The 22,305-nt window shown below is 57.4% G+C and overlaps 2 protein-coding genes across 12 annotated transcripts in view; one reads left to right on the top strand and one right to left on the bottom strand.

Moving 5' to 3' along the window:
• The window catches only part of QTGAL (queuosine-tRNA galactosyltransferase), a 98,177-nt gene extending 77,358 nt beyond the window's left edge, over positions 1-20,819 (top strand). For 4 of the 11 annotated variants that reach the window (XM_078437962.2, XM_078437957.2, XM_078437963.2 and 1 more), the window contains 5 exons: positions 1,149-1,273; positions 6,318-6,453; positions 6,542-6,610; positions 6,956-7,030; positions 13,776-20,819. In XM_078437962.2, the coding sequence (XP_078294088.1) occupies positions 1,149-1,273; positions 6,318-6,453; positions 6,542-6,610; positions 6,956-7,030; positions 13,776-13,856 (486 nt within the window). In that variant the 3' untranslated portion in view covers positions 13,857-20,819. Of the gene's footprint in view, positions 1-1,148; positions 1,274-6,317; positions 6,454-6,541; positions 6,611-6,955; positions 8,820-13,775 lie in introns of all 11 variants that reach the window. The other 7 variants (XR_013552170.2, XR_013552169.2, XM_078437959.2 and 4 more) reach the window with 7 other exon arrangements.
• TBCD (tubulin folding cofactor D) overlaps positions 16,688-22,305 on the bottom strand; it is a 161,289-nt gene continuing 155,671 nt past the window's right edge. The window contains exons 38-39 of the mRNA XM_078437956.2: positions 20,239-20,323; positions 16,688-16,887 (exon numbers count right to left, since the gene is read on the bottom strand). Coding sequence (XP_078294082.1) covers positions 16,873-16,887; positions 20,239-20,323 — 100 coding nt within the window. The 3' untranslated portion in view covers positions 16,688-16,872. The remainder of the gene's footprint in view (positions 16,888-20,238; positions 20,324-22,305) is intronic.

Below are 22,305 nucleotides of genomic sequence, written 5' to 3'. Positions count from 1 at the left end.
TGGGATCTGGAAGAACTCACCTTCAGGGTTTCCTTCTTTCTGGCCAGAAGGAAAGTCGTGAGAATTTACTTGGATGTGGCCCTGGAGCACCACTGCTCCCCACAAGGCAGAGAGTCTGAGCCACTGTCCACCCTCCTGGGCACCTGCTCACCAGGAGCTCAGACTCCTATGGCCAAAAACTGTACAGAGGCTGAGTTGGTAGCGGTGACGCAGCCTGGAAAGAGCCTGGGAACCGAGAGCCGAGCCGGGAGTTGCGCCCAGCGCAGCGCTTCCTGGTGGGGCTCAGCCCTTCCCGGAAGCGTCCGGCCCAGAGCCGGAAGCAGCAGTGCTCCTGGGGAGCCAGGCGTACTGGGTGTCACCAACGCTGACGAGACCTGGCGAAGAGCCAGTCTGGGGACATGCTTGCCGCGTGGAGCGGTGGGAGATGGGGTCTCCCTCGGGATTCCATGCCCCCGAGGGCAGCCATGCGACCTTCCTCTTGGGGAGAGAGGCAAACTAGGCAGCGGCCAGGAGGCCCTGGAGAGGCCGCAGTCAAGTCGCGGGCTTGGCTGTGGCGCCCGCGCTGCCTTGGGCTTGTGAGCCGGCCTGGGGTTCAGGCTGTAGACCTGTACAGTCAGAGACCAGGCCCCGGGGCGCACCTTCAGTGACGCACTGCTTACAGCCAGGAGGGTAGGCAGGACCCAGACCTCTCCGCCCGCTGTCACTCTAGAGTTTAGGGAATGAAAAGGGGGCTGAGCCAGTGTCTGGCTTCCAGCTTCGGTGCTCAGTGCTGAGCTCGGCCAGCCCGACCGGCTGGGGATGGTGGGAGGCTGAGTTCTCTCAAGACAGGAGAGCTCTCAGGTCCGTGCAGCACAGAGACCCCGTTTGTGGGGGGTGGGGGGGGGAGCATAAGCGAGGGTGACTCTGGGGACTTTCGTCCACCCCTGTGGCCCTAGCTCTTCCTGGCCATCACGTCCTCATCCTGAGATGACGTCCCCACACTTGAGTGCTGGGCACGCCAGTGACACTGGAGCCTTGCAGATGAGGCTGGGCGTTACTCCCCACCTCCAGTCACCTGAACTAGCGCTCACACGGAAGCCTCTGGCACAGGTGTGTCTTCTGCGGTGAGCGAGACACCAGCAACGTCGATGCTTCTGTTTCCCCCGCAGGGTGAGCCGGAGGACCTGTTGTTCTTCTACAGCCACCTCAGAAAGGGCGGCGGGGTCATCCGTGTGGACCAGAGCCTCCTCCTCTACCGCTACCACCCCAACGCGGCCACACACTCTGTCCTCGAGTATGTACGTCCCAGGGTTCCAGACCTGGTCTGGGGGCCACGAGGGGCCAGGGTTGAGCATGAGGGGCTGAGGTCCAGGGTCAAAGGTGAGGGATTAGGGTCCAGGTCGAGGTCCAGGGTTGAGCATGAAGGACCAGGGGCCAGGGTCGAGCGTGAGGGGTCAGGGTCTGGGGTTGAGGGTGAGGGGCCAGGGTCAAGTGTGAAGGGCTGGGGTCGGGGGAGAGGCCGGGGGCCAGGGTGGAGGGTGCAGGGATGGCCAAAGTCTAAGCCAGGATCAGTGGGGTAGACACAGGTCACCTGGTGTGGGTCTCTACCCCAGGTGAGCATGGCCAGTGTGGGTACACAGAGTCTGTGGCCTTCATGGGGGAAAGCCGTCCCAGGGTCTATGGTTGCGGTTTCCCCAGGATGAAGGCCACGTCTGTCCCCTTTTTCACAGTGAGGTAGAATCTTGCGTACGTGTCCCATTGAAGTGTTGGTCTCAATTGCCGTGAGCTGATGGCAGCCTCCCTGTGAGCCCGGTGCCCGTCTAACTTGGCTACAGGTGGGCTCATTGTGCCCTCTCTGCCCCCACCGAGGGGGCTGCTGTGATGGCATCTGCTCGGCCCCATGTCCCCAGTGGCCGGCGTGTCCTCGGGCGTGTCCTGCCCGGGCAGGAGGGGTGGAACATGGAGGAAGGCGAAGCGAGGGAAGGGGCGTCTTCCTGTTTCTTCGGTTTGAACTGTGCGTGCGTGGGCACGTTTCTCACAATTACAAGTGTGTGTCCCCTTGGTGCCTCAGGGTTGTGACACTGCTCACTTTTGGGAACAGGGTTGGGGGAACTGGGCCCTCTGAATGCGAAGAGCTTGACCCCGGGGCGCGTTCCTGTCTTGGAAGCAGGGTTCACTGTGCTTCCCTGCAGGGTGTGAGAAGGCTGCAGCTTCTCAGCTGAGCGGCCTCGTCTGGGGAGGGCTGCCATCCACCTACACGGGAGGCGTGGTGCCAGTCTGTGTGACGGTCACGTGTGGGGCCCAGGTTGCAGTATCCATGTTGACTCGGGAGGTCAGGCGTATTGTTGCATGTTGAAACTTCCATTTTCCGGCTTTCAGCAGAAGAGCTCAATTTTGGTTGTCCTCTGTTAAATCTGAATTTTTATGTAATAGCTTTGGTGGGGCATCATTGTTTTCGGTTTATTGTCATGAAGCTGACTCTGTGCCAGTGTGATTTACACCCAAGGGGAAGAGGTCATGTCACAGGACAAAGCACCAGATGTCTGTGTGTCTAATCACAGTCTCCACGTGAAAAACCCCAACAGAAACAGTCCGCAGCTACAGTTGGAGGTTTTGTGCCACGTTCCAGTAACCGAGAGAAACAGGGAAGTCTGCCAGGGTACTGGAGTCACACTGGTAACCGTGACCTGACTCGGGACATACACTCGACCACAGAAGACGTTGTCCCTTTAAGATGCAAGATGGACAATACTTTGGACCAGAAAACAACTCTGAATCAATTTCAAATGATTGCAGTCATACAAGGTATGTTTTATAACCACATAGAATTAAATTAGAAATCATTAACACATCCTAGAAGTCCAAAATACTTGGAAATTAGGCAACCGAGGGGAAAAAAAAAATCACACAGGAAATTAGAAAAAAATTTAATTTGATGAAACTAAAATGGTCACAATTTATAGAATTCAGCCGGAGCACACAATCCACGCATTTGCCATGAACGATTGAAAGCACAGTTAAGGCATCTGTGTGGTGGCACCAAACATAAAATGCTTGTGGGTAAATTTCACAAGGTGTGTGTATGTCTGCAAAGTGCTGCAGGAAATCCAGGAAACCCTGTAGGGCGGACGCAGGGGTGCCACCTTCGTGGTCTGAAGACTCAGTAACGTTGGTGCTCATTCTTCCCAAACTCGCGGTCCCAGGACAGGAGCCTGCTGGCTTCTTTGTGGAAATTGATATCTTGGTTCTGAAATCCTCGTGGAAAATTGAAGGACCCAGAATGGCCAAAACAGCCTTAAAAAGAGCAAAATTTGAGGACTCCCCGCGCTAGATTTCAAGACTTACTCTGAAGTCTTACACGGCGGTCAGGAAACAGCAACAGCATTGAGAGAGACCAGGGAAACAATCCAGAAATACGCTCAAAATTGTATCACAGATTGATTTTCAACAAAGTCTCCAAAGGCATTCAGTGGAAATGGAAAGTATTTTCAACAAGTGGAACTAGATATTCACATGAGAAAAAAAAGAAAGAAAATCACAAACCATACAGAAAAACTAATTCCAGGTGGATCTTAGATAAAAATACAGAAACAGCTAAAGTAGAAAGCATCTGGAGCAAACACTAGGGCACGTCTTCACAACTTCAGGGCAGACAAAAACTTCTCAGTGAGGATGTGAGAAGCATTCACCATTTAAAACTTCATAAAGTGGACTTGATAAAAATTAAAAACCTTTGCTCATCAAGAGACACCGTTCGGAGGTTGAGTGGCAGACTGCATTCTGAGAGGAGACGTTCACAATCCATGTATCTGAAGGGACCAAATGGGAGGTGCGTACAGGACCCCGAGCACCCACGAAGAAAGGCAGAATACTTCAACAAACACAACATTTCACAAAACAATACCGTGTAATACGTAAATAATGTAAACCCTCTACACCTCCAACAGAAGGGCTAAAGGTAACGTCTGCCAATTCTAACGGGTGAAAAAGTGTGGCTCTACCAGAACTGTCATACTCTGCTCTCAGGAGTGTAAAAGTACATCCTCTCTGGAAACCTGGCATTCTTTAAATTAATTAATATCCCCGGTGCCCCAGCAGTCCACGTGTGGGTGTTTAGGCAAGAGACGTGAAAGCATCGTTCAACATATCGCTGCTGATACAGCCAAGAACTGGGAACAATCCAAATGGCCATCGATAATTGAACAGATAACCACTGATAGACACAGGGACCGGGGTTAATGTCAAAGCAATATGGTCACTAAAGAGGCCAGACACAAAAGATGCTTTTGTGGGATGGTGCTTCCTGGAAGCACTCCCACCAGGCAGAAAGCATGCTGTTCGACATCACAACTACTCCACAGTGGGGGGGAATTGCCGCTGGCGTGTGCACGTGGGACTGGATCCAGCGTTTGGTGACAGTAATTAGAACTAGATAGAAATTAGATCCATGACATAGGGGACATTGGGAACCCCCCCCCCCCCGTGCCATCAGGGCTGGGACATTGGGAACCCCCCACAACGTGCTGTCAGGGGTGGGACATTGGGAACCCCCCCCAACATGCCATCAGAGCTGAGACATTGGGAACCCCCCCACACATGCCATCAGGGGTGGGACTCCACCACATGCCATCAGGGCTGGGACATTGGGAACCCCCCCCCCACGGCCATCAGGGGTGGGACCTTCTCCATGTGCCATCAGGGGTGGGACGTCGGGGCTCTCCTCTGTCATCATCGTGAATGTTCCCATCCATGTGTCCTCACCTTAGATTCTCAGAAGACAGCGGAAAGGGATCTCTCTGTAGGACTCAGTGGTGGCCCACAGTGTGGCAGGAGCCCGCGTGTCCAGGAAGGACCAGCTGCCGGCCACTGGGCTTTGTCCCCACACGCCCTCATCTTGTTTGCATGGGATCACTGTCTTTTATGTTGAGAGGTTTCTCTCTTTTTTGCAGCGTGAGGCTTTGCCACCCACAACACAAAAGAAGTGATCTCATGTTAGTTTCTGTGTTGGATTAAATGCTTTGAGCTGTGAGTGGCAAAACCTCAGAGTAATGAGCTTTAATTACACCCTCGGGCTTGTCGGGAGTTGAGTTTCCTCAGACTCTGCCGAGAGGCCCCCCTGTGAGAGCTCTCCCGGGTTGTCCTTGTATTTTAAACTGGGAATGGCCAGCGGTTACCTCATTGGGCAATTTTCACCCTATTTCCCGCGGCCACCTTCCCAGCCCCGCGGCCAAGGCCAGCACGGTGGGTGCGCGGCGGTCACGCCTTCCCCCGCGTCTTTCCACTTGGACCACATGCAATGGCTCCCTGACCGCACGCGCTGCCCGCTGCCCTTCCCGCGTGAGCACCACCTTCTCCTATGGCCTCTCTGACCCAGCGGCTGCCCAGGGACAGGAAGGCCGTAGCGCGTGGGCACGTTCTGGTCTGCGGGTCGCTGGCCATGCTGCTGCGGGAACTGTCCTGTTTTCCATAAGGCACGTGTGTTTGTGACAGTTTCTAAATTGTATCATCACGTGCCGGCATCTCAGGGCCCCGGACACCTGAGCAGACTGGAGGTGCGGGTGGCTCCTCTGCGTGGCCCCTTGCGCTGCCTCATCCCTGAGCTCCTGGGTCGGGGCTGGGGCACGTCTTCAAATGTCCACAAACACGCTGGGGCATGGCGATAATAAGTTTATTTATTAGAGAGCAAGTCGGGGAAGGGGCAGAGAGAGTGAGAGAGAATGAATCCCAAGCAGGCTCCAAGCTGTCAGCACAGAGCCCAACGTGGGGCTCAATCTCATGACCCTGGGATCATGACCTGAGCTGAAATCTAGAGCCGGACATTGAACCAGCTGAGCCACCCAGGTGCCCCTGCCCTCCAAATTCTTAGCGATGCTTTCACGCCTGTGATTTAGGCCCTTTTCACGTGTGACCACATTAAACAGGAAACAGCTGAGTGTGCCAGCCCCCCACCCCGGTAGTGGCTGGGCCTCCAGTCTGCTTGTAGCAAGGCGCCTATGGAGGGGTCCCCACGTGGGCCAGGCGGGAAGCTCCCGCAGGAAACCTTCACCTCCAGGCGGCTCTTGGGACATGCGCAGGCTCTTGTGCTTGCCTGAGCTCACCTGACATTGGGGTGGCTACGTCCCCTCAGGCTCCCCAGGGTCTGTGCCTCGTGTCCCTTGGGTCCGCGAGGACACGGCCCTGAGAAAGGCATGCGCCACTGGGTGTGAGGGTGGGTGAGGCAGCGTGGCCCTCGTTCACCCTTCATTCCTTCAGCCAATGCCGGGTAGGGAGGAAGGTCTGGGGACAGCTGGGGGCCCCGCCCACGTGGTTCACCCCCCCCGCCCCCCGTGCCCCCACAGGACCACCATCTGGACCCATCGCGTGCGCTTTCTGGAAGAGCGGGTGCTGCCACACTGGGCCACCTTCACCATCTGGAACGCGGGCAGGCAAGGCCGCCGGCTCTATCGCAGCCTGACAGCCGGGATGCGGCGCAAGGTGGGTCCCCGTCCCCCTCCCCGTCCTCCCCCTCTGCCCCACGCCTCCCACCCTCCCCGTCCCTGAGGCTGGTGTCCTGCACCCCCAGGTGGTTGCTTTCTGTGACGTGGACGAGAACAAGATCAGGAAAGGCTTCTATTGCCACGAAGACTCTCAGGTGCGTGGGGCCCAGGAGCCCCTCCAAGGAGGGCCTGGGTCACACACGGGTCACCACCCCTACCCCGCCAGGAAACAGAGCAGCCAGTGCACAGAACCTTCCTCCCTGGGGAAGGCCGCCTGCAGCCACAAAGCTGCCAGGCCCAGCACAGGTGAACCCATTTCCTGGGCGACTCGGGCCCCAGAGTGACCAGTGTCCCTGCCTGGCCCGTCCTCCCACTGGAGGGCACCTCAGGGCCGGACAGGGGTGAAGGCTGCGGGGCAGCCACAGGTGCGCATGTCTGGCGCATCCGGGCGTCCCGAAGGCCAGCACAGAGCCGAGCCCACGACGCCTCTCCTCCCTCAGGAAAGGCCGAAGCCTCGGGTTCCGATCCTGCACTTCCGAGCTGCACGGCCGCCCTTCGTCATCTGCGTGAAGCTGGTGAGTGTCAGCCGTGGCTGGGCTCCACTGATGACGGCGTGGCTGGAACAAGGCCCCAGCTGTGGGATCAAGACGTCTGACACGTGGCCAGGCATCCAGGCCCTTGGCTTGGGCCACCTGTCTGGAGCCGTGGTCTCGGGCCGGGGGTGGTGACCGCTGCTCTCAGGGGTCCGCTGGGGTGTTGGGAGAGGCCGCCATGGTGCCTGTGTAAAATGGGCTGCATTGCTATAAAAGCAACATTTTTTGGAAACCTGCTCGGTGCCAGGCCTGAGGCACCTTCCGGGTGCTGATCGGATGCTGTGGCAGAGACGAAGGGTGGAAGGTGGTGGAAGCGTCCCTGAGACACCCCTCTGACCCAGCACCGTGGTCCCCGTGCCCAGGGCCGTCCCGAGAACTCTCCCCACCACATCCTCCCCACCCCCTCCGCAGGGTCCCGGGGACACGGGTGCCCGCTTCTCAGCTCCAGCTTTGTGTTGGGATCACACAGCGGGGTCCTGGGGACCCCGGTCTGCTTGCCCACGTCAGGCTGGCCTGTGAATCTACTTGGTGAAATCCGGCTGTGAGCCCTGGTCACATCCAGCCTGGCAACGGCAAGGGCACAGTCCGGACGTTCTCGCGCCTGGAGACCTGAAGGGTCTTGGGAGGCCCCACCCCCAGCCCTCACCACCTTCGTGAGACCTCCAGCAGGCTCAGCCTGCCTCTCCCGCCGGACGTGCCCGTAGGGCCGCCTCTTGCCTTGCTGACCTCCAGGCACTCTGCACAGATTCTGGTGCCCGTCCTCCGTCTGTTAGAGCCGCAAACATTTTCTCCCACGTGGGACTTGCCTTTCCATGGAGCCTTCCAGGAAAGGTTACTTCCCACACGGGGACATTCATAACCTTTCTCTTACGATGAACACCTGTGTTCCGTGGAGGAAATCCTTCTCCGGGGTCGGAGAGCTGCATTCTCACTTGTATAAATACACATGTCATCTTTCACATTTGGATGCCTAGTGCACCCCAGCTATGGGGCCAGTGGGCTCAGGTGGGCCGAACGGGCATGCAGGGCCCAGTGCTTGCTGCGGGGGGGGGGGGGGGGGGGACCACAGGATGGACGGGGACACGTGCCACCTCTTCCAGCAGCTGCCAGCCCGTGAGGCTGAGCTGGAGGCGCAGTAACCAGGGCACCAGGAGCCTTCGGGAGGCGCAGTCCGTCCTGCTCTGAGCCTTGGGCTCAGGGAGGGGGCGCCCTTCTTCCCTGCTGGCTGCTTTAAGACCCTGTGCGGCCAACACCTCAGGTCGGGCGGGGCCGGTGGCCCGGGGAAGGGCCCCCAGGTGGGGCTGGGAGCACGGCTCCAAGGGGCTGGACTCTGCCTCTTGCTGGAGGGGCCATCCCGAGTCCCCGCCTGTGGAAACTGCCAGAAGCAGACACGTGTTGTCCCAGGCTGCTGTGCCAGTGCTGACCCGTTCCTCAGCGACAGACGACTCACAAGGTGGCGGTTAGAACCACGTGGCCGTGAGCCTTCCTGTGCGGTTTGTGCAGAAGCGTGTCCGTCTCTCGGAAGTGGGGGGTCACGGGGTCACCGTGTTCAGTGTTTGGGTCACGGGGTCACCGTGTTCAATGTGGCACCATTTCACGTTCCCACTGCAGCGCAGGGGCACCAGCGTCTCCACGCTGTCCGCTGGCGGTGGTGTTCCAGCCGTCCGGGTGGCTGCTAAGTGTGGTTTTGATCGTGCGTCTTCCTGACAACTGATGATGCCAAGTCTTTGCAGCTGCTTGTTGGCCGTGCGGGTGTCGTCCTGGGAGAAAGGTCTGTTGGTGTCCTTTGCCCGCGTTTTATCTGGGTTTCATCTTGTCGAGCCGGAGTTCTTCGTGTGTTCCAGATGCAGACACCCTCTCCTGTTCTACAGGTTCTCCTTTTTCTCTCTTGACGGGGTCCTTTGGTACAAAAAGTATTTCATTTTGACAAAGTCCAGTTTATCTGTTTTTAACTTAGTTGCTCATGTTTTTGGTGCCACAGCTAAGAAACCACGGCCAAATCCAGGCCCGCCAGCTTTCCCCCTGCATTTCCTTCTACGAGTGTCATGTGTGGTGTGCAGATGTGGGCCGGCCCCGTTCTTGGGCACATGGCGGTCTGGCTTTCCATGCACCACGGCTGCGGCAAGCTCCTGTCCCCAGCTGTCACCCAGAGGTTTTGTCCTGCTTGTCTGTTTGCCAGCTTGGCCCTGTTTATTTAACTACTGCTATGTGGTGACAATCACAAGCTAGCCCCACACAACACACACTTCTTACCTCACAGCGTCTGTGGTTCAGAAATCAGGCACCAGAGGTGGGGCCCAGAGGCGAAGCTGCTGGTGAGGTGCCAGCCAAGACGCGGTCACATGGGGAGGCTTGCCCGGAGCAGGGTCAGAACTGTTGGCAGAAGCCAGACCCTGGAGGATGTTGGACCAAGGGCTTTAGTGCTTTGCTAGCTGTTTCTTGCCACGTGCCCCGCCCCCACCCCCACCCCCACCCCCTCCTGCAACGTGGCAGCATATTCTCTCCAAGCTGGCAAGGGGCAGGGTCTGCTAGCAAGACGGACCAAGTCACACAAGTGACGTCCCACCCCTTAGCTGTGTCCCATGGCCGGTCCTGCCTGCGCTCCAGGGGAGGGGTGACACAGACCCACCTCTGCCCACCTGGCTTTGGGTTTTCTGGTTTGAAAGCAGTTTCCTAAAAGGAAAGAGGCTGTTTAAAGCCAAGGTAAGCAAGGTTCCAAGTCGCCAGGGAGACTGGATGGATAATTATAAGGTTGTACAGAGACACTTCAATTCTGCACAAATGTACACGTAATTTTTCAGAGGAGACGAGCTCTGGTAAGAGTCTACTTCTCTGGGACCAAAAACCTGCCGGCAATTAGAACGCTCCCCACAATGAAAACCCCTCCTGGCAAGCAGGCTTTGGGTGGGAGGTGAAGCTCTTTTCCCATCCCTCACTCTGTGTCCCTGGAGGGACCCCCACAGGCACCAGTTTCTTGTATTTTCGGCCAGAGTCAGCCAACACAGACACAAATGTGTGGGATTTCTCTAAGCAAATGGCAGCATGTTATACATACTTTTTCTGTATTTTGCTTGTTTTACATGATGTATCTTGCAGGTTATTCCATATGAACCCGCTGGTACCATCTGTTATCTTTTTTTTAATGTTTCTTTATTTTGAGACACAAAATAATGTTCATTTTGTGACACACGGGAGCAGGGGAGGGGCAGAGAGAGAGGGAGAGTCCCAGGAAGGCTCCGTGTTGTTAGCACAGAGCCCAGTGTGGGGGCTGGATCCCAGGCTCCCCTGTCGTCGTCTTTTAATCAAGCAAACTTCCTAGCACATCTCAGCCTTATCCCCAAAGCCGCAGGAAGCCAGCCTCATTCAGCCATCCCCACTGTTCCCGTGTGGTGTGTCCCCCACAGTGTGTCCCTCATGTGGCTATCCCCCCATTTGTGTCCCCGTGCGGCGTGTCCCGTGTGGCTGTCCCCCATGTGGCATGTGTCTGTGTGCCATGTCCCTGTGCAGCCTCCATGGCCGTTGTGGGTTCTATCCTCCCAAATCCCCCGGCCCCCGACATTGGGAAGCAAATCCTAAATTCCAACGTTATTTCCCAAGAAGATAAAAACCTTACAAAATTTACTCTGAGACAGAGATGTCACACCCAAAATTCCCCACACCCATCTGGTCGGAGGTCCCCGGGGCCTTCTGTGTTCTGCTCTTCCATGGCTTGTCGGATCCCACGCTCGCATCGGGGGGCACCTGCGTGTCTCCGTGCGGCCTGGGGCCCCGCGGTCACACACGCTCCCTCTGCACAGGCGGGAGGCTGACGCGGCTCCAGCCTGCGCGGCTCCAGGGGCGGTTGCCCCTCAGGGGCCCCCCACCACCCCTGCTCCTGTCGGGGGCTGGACGAGTTCCGGGAGGAGGAACCCCTGGGGATTCGTGTGCGTACCCGCACACTATTCGCTTGTACGGAGGTTTCACCCCTTATCATCCGGTTAAGTCTCAACACACCTTTAGACCATTTTTATCATTTGCTATCAAACATACTGGTGCAGTGAATATATACGTGGAATTTTGCTCTGTCCCAGGAGGGGGCGGTAACATTCGCCCCCGCCGGTGACCCTCCCTGCCCGCCCCCTGCAGCGTGGCAAAATTCCGCCATGTTTTCACATCATGGGGGAAGGTCTGTAAGGCCTTGTTATGAGTACGGAGGGTGTCTTTCCACGAGTTTAAAAGGATCTTTATTTCCCTTTTGGTGAATTATCTATTCATCAGCCCATTCTTCTATTGGTCTGTTAGTATTTTCTTTATATGATGACAAAAGCCTCTTTGATAGGTCTTGTGAATTTTTCTGTCATTTGACTTTATTTTTGCCTTTTAGGAAAATTTGTTTAGATATCAAATTAATTGATTTTTGTATGGCTTTGGGAGGTTTATTCGTTCTAAGACATTAATTCCTCAATGTGAAATTTTATTTAAAAAAAAAATTTTTTTTTTTTAATGTTTATTTATTTTTGAGACAGAGAGAGACAGAGCATGAATGGGGGAGGGTCAGAGAGAGGGAGACACAGAATTGAAACAGGCTCCGGGCTCTGAGCTGTCAGCACAGGGGCCCGATGCGGGGCTCGAACTCACGGACCGCGAGATCGTGACCTGAGCGAAGTCGGCGCTCAACCGACTGAGCCACCCAGGCGCCCCCCTCAATGTGAAATTTTAAAGCACATTCTCCAGGTTTGCTTCTGAGATTTCTGCTTTTTACTTTATCTCTGACCACTAGGATTTATTTTGCTGTAAAGATTAGAGATTCAGGAAAAAAAAAAAAAAAAAAGATTAGAGATTCAGGAGCACCCGGGTGGCTCCGTCAGTTAAGTATCTGACTCTTGATTTCAGCTCAGATCATGATCTCACAGTTCAGGAGTTCGAGCCCTGCATCGGGATTCTCTCTCTCTCTGCCCTTCCTAACCCCCAATACACACACACTCTTAAAATAAATACAAATTTAAAAATAAATAAAGTAGGGACTCAAAGTTTTCTTCCCATTTGGATGCCCACTTGTCCCCAAATAATTTGGGACTATTTGGGGAATTCCTATCCTTTCTAATAATGAGACACTGTATTTTTATGTTGGATCTACTTCCGGACTCTTGGTCTACTGTCTGTGCACCAGCACCGTTAATTCCTGGGCTTTATGGTATTTACCGTTTAGGAAGACAAGCCTTCCTCCACTCTTTTTTTTACAATTTACCTCACAATTTTCTTTTCTGGATAAACTTTTTTACTGTGAACTACTAACACATTGAGACGATGGCCTACACATGGCCCACCACCTGCTTTTATGAATAAAGTTTTATTAGAACACAGCATATTATGACCACCAAATGGTCAATGTTACTGTATGGCCCTTTAAGAAACACTGCAGACATCTGCTCTAGAACGTGCTGCACAGGTTAATGTTGTGCCCACACAAGTGGCCCAACCCACGTCAGAAAAAAGCCTTCCTGCAGAGCTGCCCCGGTGCACATAATTTCTTTGCTAATTATTCTGCCGTGTGTGTGTGTGTGTGTGTGTGTGTGCGCGCGCGCAACCCCAAACCATACGGTCTGATGCTGTTTCTGTAGTTTGTGCGAAGGAGACTAAATGTCTGTGCTATCACTCCACATCACCTCTGAGGCGGACTGAGCGCCCTTTCTTGTTGCCTTGCGGCATTCAGCCGTGTGAATGTCACACTGACGCCCGTTTCTGGGTTTATCCAGGAGTGGAAGTGTGGGTCCCGGACTGCACCCCCAAGGTGTCCTGTCAGGGCCAGCTCCCCGAAGCTGGGGCTCAGGAGGGGCTGTGGCTCTCGCTGTGGTTTTAGCACGCGCGTCTGAGTGATGAGGCTGAGTGCCTCCCTTCTCTGGGACGCTTCTGATCGGGCTCCCCCCACTTGGTGGGGGCAAATCTTCCCCTGACAACTTGTAGAAGTTCTAATGCCTCTGGTTCCTGATCCTTTGTTGGTTACGTTAATTTACAGAAGCGTCTAACTTCAGTGGCATCTTGTTGAGAGGGAGCCCCCTCCTCCATTCCTCTCTGGGCCATAGTGGAGCTTGGCTGGCCTGAATATAGGCGTTTCCTTTGAAAGCTCCGGGCGCAGAGATAACGGGGAAGGGGGTGGAGCTGAGAATGGACAGCAGGTGGAGGAGAGTGCAGGAATTTCGGGTCTTTCCCATTTAAGCATTCCTAGCGGTGCCCAGTGGTCAAGGGCGTGCATAGCCAGGCTGACCCCCATGCTGGGCCCAAGGACAGAGGAACCCAACGGGGTGAACACTGAGCCCCTTGCATCCGGCCAAATGCCCAGTACAGGGCTGGGGCCAAGAGGCCAGAGGGGTCTGCTGACAGCTCCTGGAGTCCGGGCTGGGGCCTCTGCAGCAGGGGCAGGGCATGGACGCGGATACGTGGAGAGGGAAGCTGGGTGGCCTGGACCAAGGGGTGAAGGGGACAGCTCCCTTCTGCAGGGAGGGGCCAGGTTCCAGCTGGGGGGGGGGGGTGTGCCTGGAAGGATCCCCACCCCCACCTCCCACCAGTGGCCAGCAGGACTTTGTGGCCAACTCTGGCAACATCCCCACCCCGTGTCCGCCCCTCCCCTCTTAACAGAGAAGTTCACAGCAGAGCACCTGGCAGGCAGGCCCCCTTGGGGGGGATCTGTGGGGGCCACAGTGTGGGCCGGGGAGCCTTGATTGAGCCAGACTTGCTGTTCCTCTCACAGGACCTCACCGGGGGCGCATTTGAGGACAACCTGAGGTCGCTACACCTGCAGGAGGGCCGGGACTTCCTTCACTTCAGCTGAGGGCCTGGACAGCTGCCTCCAGGTGCGCCAAAGGCCCCGAACAGCCACAGCCCAGGAGAGAGATCGAGGGCACCAGGGAGGGTGGCCGGTGGTCCCAAGAGGGAGCACGCCAAGCGGGAGGTGGCACCGAATGCGTGTGGGGCTGGCCCTTCACCTGGAGGGCACGCGCCTGTGGTGGACACGCGGTAAAATGAGGGGCCGTGAACACACGGCCTGAGAAGCGTGTCCCTGACCGTCTGTGGAGTGCATACTCTCCTCTGCCGCTGGGGCCCCTGCACCGCCGTCACCCAGCGTGTCTGTCCCGCCAGGAGCTCGTTAGCTCACGCTCCTGACGGACCCTGTGCCACGAGGACAAACGCTGCTGGGGGCTGCAGTCTGGCTGTCTGTGTCGATCTCAGGCCAACCCAGGGGCACGGTTCCCGTGTGACTCGGTTAGAGATGTGGAAACACAGACCAGCAACTGAGAGCGCAGGCTGTGGGCTCAGAGCTCGCGGGGCGGTGTCTTCCGGTCCCATGAGGATGGCAGAGACTCAGCGTGGGAAAGGGGGGCTCAGGTGGCCCGCTGGCTGGGGGAGCACGTCTGGCTTTCTCTGGTTGGTCCTTGCTCGCAGGAGGGGCCACTTAGGGGGGCTGGCAGTTCTCAACCGCGTCCTGGCAGCCTCGGGCAGCTGGCTACGGGGTTCGGGGTTCTCGCTTGGTTTCCTGAACTGGCTGCCACAGGCCCTGGGCGGTCTCGCACCTTGTCTCTCAGCTCCGGGAACCCCAGTGCTCAAACCCAGGTCGAGAGCAAATCCCGTCAGCCGTGAGCGACCAAGTCGCCTTTCGCTGCAGGTGAGGGAGCCAGCTTCCTCTTTGCCTCTGGACTCAAGGCCGTTGACATGCTGCCTCGTCGGCGACTTCTGCCGGAGGTTGGCAGGAGCCTGTGCCAAGAGCTCATATGAGGAAGGCCGGGATCCCGGGCTCACAGGGTCTGTGTTCTGAGTGCAAAGCTCGGGAGGACCAGCATCCTGCCACAGTGCTCAGTGTCTTCCAGAAACATGTCTGCTCATTATACTGCCTACCTTTTGCTACCCTTGTCCGTTTTCAAATTCTACTTACTCCCCACATTAGCCATCATTCGTTTTGTGTACCCGGGGTCACTGTCTGCTGACCGTGCCTCCCTGCACAGAGACGCTCGGCTGCCCACACTTTACCCAGGGTGTCACCGCCGTCCCCTTTTGTCCTCATTCACGCCACCGCGGAGGGCACCACCACACAGGGTCCCAGCTTGGCATAACGTCCTACCCCCAAGAGGCCACCACAGCGAAGCTTCGCCACCAGTGTCGGGCTGGGCAGACACGGATACTCAGGATGCAGCAGCTACTCACGGGGACTGAGCCGTGGCCGTGTGTGCACGTGGCCCCACCAGCCCCCCCTGCACGTTCCACCCCAGGCACACTGGCTTCCTGCTCCCCAAGCTCACCAGGTGCTCCTCTCTGTCGGGCGCCCACCTGCTCGCTGCTCCTTTGGAGGGTTTCCCGACCGCTTCCCTCCAAGACAGCCCCACACACTGGCCGTCGCGTGTGGTTCCGGGCCCTGGAGCTGCTGACCGGGACAGTCCACGTTTGCTCCTGGCCACACTCCCAAGTTGTGAGTGCACAGAGCCCCTGTCCTGGATCCGTCACCCGGACCCAGGGGGGCTCCAGAACCTGCAGCTGCAGGGAGGGTGACCCCGGTCACCTGCGTCTAAGCGAGGGTGACCCTCAGGGTCCGACGTGGCCGAGGGTGAGCAGGGGCGCTGGGCCGTGTGCGGCCCGTGGTCCGTTCGGCTTTCCTCACGCTGGCGGGCAAAGAGCTCTGAGATGCGGGGCCTCTGCGGGTCTGTGTGCAGCGACCGGTCTCCGTGTGTCCAAAAGGGCCCTTCTTTGGAATCTTGTGGATTTTTAAACACAAGAAACAGTTCATCTTCTTGTTTCTCAGAAGCCGCGTGCTGGGTTTTCTGCAGCCAAGGTCCAGACGCTGCTCTGCAGGGCCGGGCTCCCCACCTGCCGTCCTCCGGCCCCCGCCAGCAAGGGGTCCTCTAGCTCATCCCTCTCTAGCTGGTCCCCTACCTATGATGGAGTAAAATGGGAACTCCCTACTTACTTCAGAGAGGGAAGCACGTCTTAAGCCTCGAGATACAGTGAAAGTTAATTCACAAAGTAACGTACGACTTTCCCTTCCAGAGGGTCTGACAGGACGCCGTCAGGGGAGCACACAAGGTGAACGTTCCCACGTGGTGCCTCGGCCCAGGCAAGGAAACCACTCCCGCTGAAGGACGCAGCAAAAGCACCTGCCGCTCGGCCCCCGTTCCCGTGCACGCCGGAGAGGGCAGCTGGCTCCCCGGCCCTGACCCCGTCGGTCCTTGGCGCGGGGCCCCAAACCCAGCGCGGCCACCACCTTCGCCTCCGGTGCGGGCAGCAGCTCCTGCGTCCAGCCCGCAGACGAGGCGCAGCCCCACTGACACACCTCGCCAAGGTGAGCGGGTGCACCGTGGTGCTTCCCCACATCGCCGGAGAACCCGAGATCCGAGGACACACGCTCGCGGGGCTGTTCGCTGGGTTCCTGACTCCTGACTCGAGACTCTGCTGTGGGGGCGCAGCCAGGCTCAGGCAGGATGCTTGGGTTGCCCACAACCATGTGAGGGTAGGTGACCACATGCAACGCCCACAAGCACCGGGCACGATGGGGTGAGGCAGAGGCAAGGTTGGGAGCCCACCCCTTGGCCGTTTCTCTGGCCCGTCTAGGGTCGCTTGGGGCCACCCTCCGCCCCCCAGGCCCCCGCATCAGCATCACACACAGAGACACAGAACTGCTCAGAACATGATTTTATAGACGGGGTTCCCGTGGACGTGAAGGCAAAAGCACCAACATCCCAGGGCACATGTGAGGAAAAGCCACCGCCGCCGTGGTGACGAACTTCAAGTCCCTTTGCGCCATGTCCAGCTGTCCCGTGCTGTCATCAGGCTCCTCCCCGCTGCCAGGCGGGCAGGGGGCCTCAGCGGGTGCCAGACTGTTGGGGACACAGCACAGGGTCAGACCACCAGCACCACCCCCTCTGGGCCCCCATTTCCCCAGCCACCCAGGACCCTGAGGCCAACATAACCCCAAGGCAGCGGGCAGAGGTTCCCGGTACTTTTCCACAAACGTCATCCACTGTGTGTGAAATATTCCTGATAAAAGCATATTTACTTGGGAAGCTGGCACTGTGCTTGGCCAGCTGATTGCACCCCTCACGGAGCCCCCCTGGTGCCCAACAGAAGAGTGGGCAGGGCCACCACACTGTGTGGCACCGGAGCGGATGCAGGAAATAACGTGATTCCAAGCCTGAAGGAGAAGAGACTGGAAAGCTGACAGGACACGGCGAGGAGAGGGGTCCCGCCTGGTGCCGCCCTCCAGCTCACTGCGTGCTCTCGCGGTCCCTGCCAGCAGAGTAGCAGCCGTACAAGTGGGGGCTGTGAAGCGATAAACCCTTCAAATCCAAGTGAGGCCAAGAGAAAGAAACAGATCAAGCCATAACCAAAGATCATAGATGTAAACCCAAACCCATAACCACACGTTAAATACAAGGGGACAAAACTCCAATTAAGATACTCAACTGGATTAAATACAGAGAAGACCTAACTACCATTTTTAAGAGACCCGTTTAAATGTAAGAAAGGAAATAGTATAAACATCCAAAAATCTAGTGCAGTTGGGTTACCCCTAAAGTAGACCTGAAGGCAGGAAGCACTTTTACAGGTAAAGAACATTCCGAGTGACGTCACTTCCAACGTGTCGCAACATCGCAAAGACGAGAACAAGATGCTGCGCGTTCTCGGCCTGTCAGAGAAGAGAGGCCGCCCCTCTTCTCTCTCTTCCAGACAAGAGGGCTGGACTCGGACACAGGCAGACCCTGCCGGGAGCAGAGACCACCGGGCAGAAGGCACACCTGACGGCCAGACTCTGTGGGCACCATCTTGGGGGGACCCTGGGAGCACCAGGCTCACTGGTCATGATCCTGGAAAGTCCCCCACACTCTGGGCATCTCCGCTCCAGGGAAGAGGACTGCCAGAGCCCCTGGCACCTGCAGGGGCACAGGGGGACAGAGCTGCCCCACGGGAGCCCATGGCTGAGGTCCGCTCAGATGACCACAGACTGCCACACAGCCCACCGCTTCCCCGGCAGGGCTCCAGGGCCACGGCTGTGGGTCCTCTCTCAGACTCGGATGCTCCAAGGGGGACGGTGCGGGGACGCCCAGGTCAGGGCACGACGTGCCGGAGAAGCTGCGGCAATACTGAACAGAGGGGCCCCTGTTGGGAAGACACAAACCTCATGATCCTGAGGCCCGAGTTCCTGTTACCAGCACAACGGGTCTGGCTTCCAACAAAAACTTACAAAACACACCAAGAGGCGAGAAAAAGCAACTGGGAGAGATGGCACCAACATCTAGACCAGACTCAGATATGGCAGAGTTGGGATAATCAGACCAGGGCTTAAAACAAGGATGACTTGTGGCAAGGGCTCTGCTGGGGCAAGTGGGCACCACCAAGGACTGATGGGCAGTGAGAGTAGAGGTGGAAAGTCAAGGAATGAAAGGAGACACCAGAAATCAGGAACATGCTTACAGAAATGAAGACGGGACACGGCCAGAGAAAGAATCCGTGAACCTGAAGACTGGTCGATAGAAACTTCCCAAACTGAAATGCTGAGAAAAAAAAGTGGGAAAACAGAAGAGAGTATCCAAGACCACAGGGCAGTTCCAAAGCTGTAAAACAGAGTCCTGCATACTCAAGGCCACGAGACTCTATCACAGACGTCTATTCTCGCCAAGTGGACCCAGAGGCTCCAAGTGACCTCGGCCGAATACCTGGCTGATTCCCTGCTGCAAACTGATGACGATTCCACACAGGTTTCTGAAACCCAAGGGGGCTAAGAGTCAAGATGGTCTTGGAAAAATAAAACCCGAGACGGAAATGCACGAGCACCACGACGTCTCACAAGACCCACGCCCGTGTCAGCAAGACAGGCCGGTGCGGATTACAGACAGATCGTGGAGGACAGGACCCGAGAGGACAGTCATGCATCACTTCGACCACTTTGACCACAGTGACAGCGTGGCCAGAATGGGGCTGCATGGACTGCATGTGGAAGAAGCGTCTGCTGGCCTTTCCCTGGCACCACACACAACTGCCAGTCCCGAGTGGCCTCGCGTCTACATGTAGGAGGTAAAACAATAAAGCTTTTAAGAAACACTGAGGAGACACGGCCTTAGAACCGGTAAGACCTTCAACAGCTCCTCGAACAACGGAGCGGGACGAGGTGAAGGCTGGAGCCCAGAACCCTAAGCCGCGCCCCCTGCCCCCAAGCAGATATTTGCAGATACAGTTCCAGGGCCCATGCACACCACAGAGCCCAGGGACAAAAACACTGAAGGGGACCCACAGGCCAACAACCGCAGACGGGGTGCTGGCCGCGCCCACCACCTGCACCGCACACGCAGCCCGAGCACCTTCTGGAATCTGCTCACCAGCATCTCGTGCAGCAACACTCTAGCCCGGCAGCCCGCCCGGGGGCTCCACCCTTGAGCCAGGTGCCCGTTGCGTGTGTGCACAGAGCCGGACCGCACGCGCTCCCGCGTGGATGTTCTTGCTCAATAAAAGCTCGGCAGCAGCCAGGGTCCAAACCCAGGTCCGGGGGAATACAGCCAACGGGCAGGATCAGGAACGAGGGGCCAAGGAACCGGCCCTGTCCCCAGCGGTCACAGAATGTGCCGCTGCGCTCTGGCAGAGCCCACGGCCTGAGGAGACACTGACCATTAGTCTGTCCTGATTCCCTGCAAGCACACACACGAGACCCTAAAACCTGATGGTCCGCAGAACCTGGAGGGACAGCTCAGGGCCCTGCAACCTCAGGACACCGCAGCCACAGTGCACAGGCCAGGGGCGTGGAAACCCTGGGGTGACAGAGTCCCAGGACCAGACGAGTATCCAGGGAGGTAGTGATGGTGGAAACCGGCCCGAGGCAGCCTCCCTTTCGGCCGTGACGGAGGAGCACATCTGAGAGAGTGAACTAGGTCACTGACAACTCCGCTGAGGGCTGGTGGCGCAGAGGACGTGTCTGGGAGCAGTGCCCACAGGACACACCTGACACACGCCTGGTGGGGACGTGCACGCAGGAGCCTGTGAGACTCATCTGGCTTTGGGAGGAGGAGCCAGCAGAGTGTACACGGGGCAGGCGGGGTGAGGGCACGCGCCCAAGCAGTCAACGTGACCCAGAACGTCCCAGACTGGAGCTCGGGACAGTGGCTCCTGGGAGCTGCACTTAGAGGCCTCGTGTGGGAAGGGCCCCAGGTTCCCAGTGTGGCTGAGGGCCGCGCGGCTACCTTGGGGACCAGCTGAGGTCTGGGCACACCGAGGAGGTCACACAGGCGGTTCCGCTGGCCTCTGACGAGCGGGAGCTCAGCATCCCTGGGGAAGAAGAGGCAGGAGCAGCGTCAGCCACGGCACGGTGCTCGAGCTGGGACCTGCCTCACGTTTGAAGCTCTCAGGAGCTGCTGCCGGGTGCACAGGACCCCAGCACCTTTGCTTCGGTGGAGACCAGGGAAATCGGCAGCTGCCAAACCCTCCCTCAGGTGCGGGGGCAACTGGGGGGGAGGTGTGGCCCCAGACGGGTGGCCCGACACGGACAGAAACGCTAAGGCCCGAGAAGGTAGGGCAGGTGGGTTTTTTGAATTTTATTGGACTTCAAAAGCTGCTTATCACTTTAATTAAAAATAAAGATTAAAGGGCTGCCTGGCTAGCTCAAGTCGGTTGAGCGTCCGACTTCGGCTCAGGTCATGATCTTGCGGTTCATGAATTCAAGCCCCACGTCGGGCTCTGTGCTGACAGCTGGGAGCCTGGACTCTGCTTCGGATTCTGTGTCTCCCTCTCTCTCTGTTCCTTTCCTGCTCACACCCTCTCTCTCTCTCAAAAGTAAATAAAAAACATTAAAAAAATAAAGATTAAGTTATATTTTTCTTCTGAAACAAGAAAAAATTACTTTAAAATTCTCTGGAATTTATTCCAACACCAAGTGTGCTGGGAAAAGGGCCCCGTGCACCCCACACGGTGAGGGGGGAGGGCCGGAGCCATGGGGCACAAGTGACCTGGAGTTGACCACGTGGCAGCACCCTCCACAGCGAGAACTCACACGCTCCCCACAGATGTTTGCAGGGCGGGCCCTGGGGACGGGGTTAGGTCAGCGGCCTGGCTGTTCAAAACGTGGGTCACCCACACCTCCCGAGCCCACATTTTCGGTTCTGGAGCTCTCATGAGCGGCTTGGCAAAGACGTTCACCGGAGTTCCCTCCTCCCCAAGATCTACGTATCCCTGAAAACCTCCAGGAAGCCCTGAAACCAGAGGCCCTGTTTTGTCCTTCACGCCCGAGCACAGGAGCCGGCCTCTGGGGCTCTGGACAGCTCAGCCCTCCTAGGAAGGTCACAATCTCAGGGGAAAAACACACGTAAGCTGGCTATGCGTGTTCTCACCTGCTGATGCCAGCGCACCAACCTTACCACCGGTGCCTCCATGGGCCACCGCCTGGCCTAAGATGGGCAGTGAGCACAGCCGTCACCTTGTAGATGCACGTGTGGGTGAGCATGTGCGCACATGAGCACGCGGGGTGCCTGGAACATGGCAGCATCCCCCACACGGCTGTTGTGACCTGTTATCTGGTGCACCCGATCAAGCCTGCGCTCACGGGCTGTGCCTTTCCCGCTCTCGGCACTGTCCACGCATCCTTCTCCATCAGCCCCGCCCCCACGTAACACACCTGCTGTCCCAACTTACCAAGTCCAAAAGCAAACGACACCTCAGGACACTGCACCTAAAACCAGCTCTGGGGCCCAGCTGTGACTTGAGGGACCCGCGAGAAGCCAAAGGCCCTGGACACCCTGGGAAGGAACCGGGTATCTGGGACAAGAGGGCTGGGGAGGGGGAGGGGCAAGGGCAGGGGAACACCTACTCTCTGGTCTCCTTCCACCCTTTCTGATGTTTGGACACATCCACGTGTGGCCTTTGCCACCACAGCCTCCTCTGTGGGGAGCTGGGCGTGGCGGCACCTGTCCCCTTGGAGGCCCTGGCCACAGTGCTGGCACGTCCCCGCAAAGGGTGAACCCCGCCCCCTGCCGCTCCCCTCTTGGCACTTCTGATGCTGCAGTTCGGGGGCAGGAGGAGCCATTCCCAAAGTGACCCCGACCCCATCAGCACCCAGAGCCCACGACGCAATTACTTAACAAAAGCGGCCCAGAGAGAAATAAACAATTAGCTTCTAACCAATCAGTGATCAGAACCACCCACCTTTTCACTTTGAACATTTTCCCAACTGAACTAGAGGCACCTCCTCCCCTCCCCGTGTCCTCAGGGACTGCCCAGCCCCCTGGGTACAAACAGGGCCACCACCTCATGGTAAC

The sequence above is a fragment of the Panthera onca genome, chromosome E1 (assembly GCF_046562875.1).
Source record: "Panthera onca isolate mPanOnc1 chromosome E1, mPanOnc1 haplotype 2, whole genome shotgun sequence".
NCBI lineage: Eukaryota > Metazoa > Chordata > Mammalia > Carnivora > Felidae > Panthera > Panthera onca.
The sequence above is the reverse complement of the archived record's forward strand: the minus strand, read 5'-3'. Positions and strand labels throughout refer to the sequence as shown.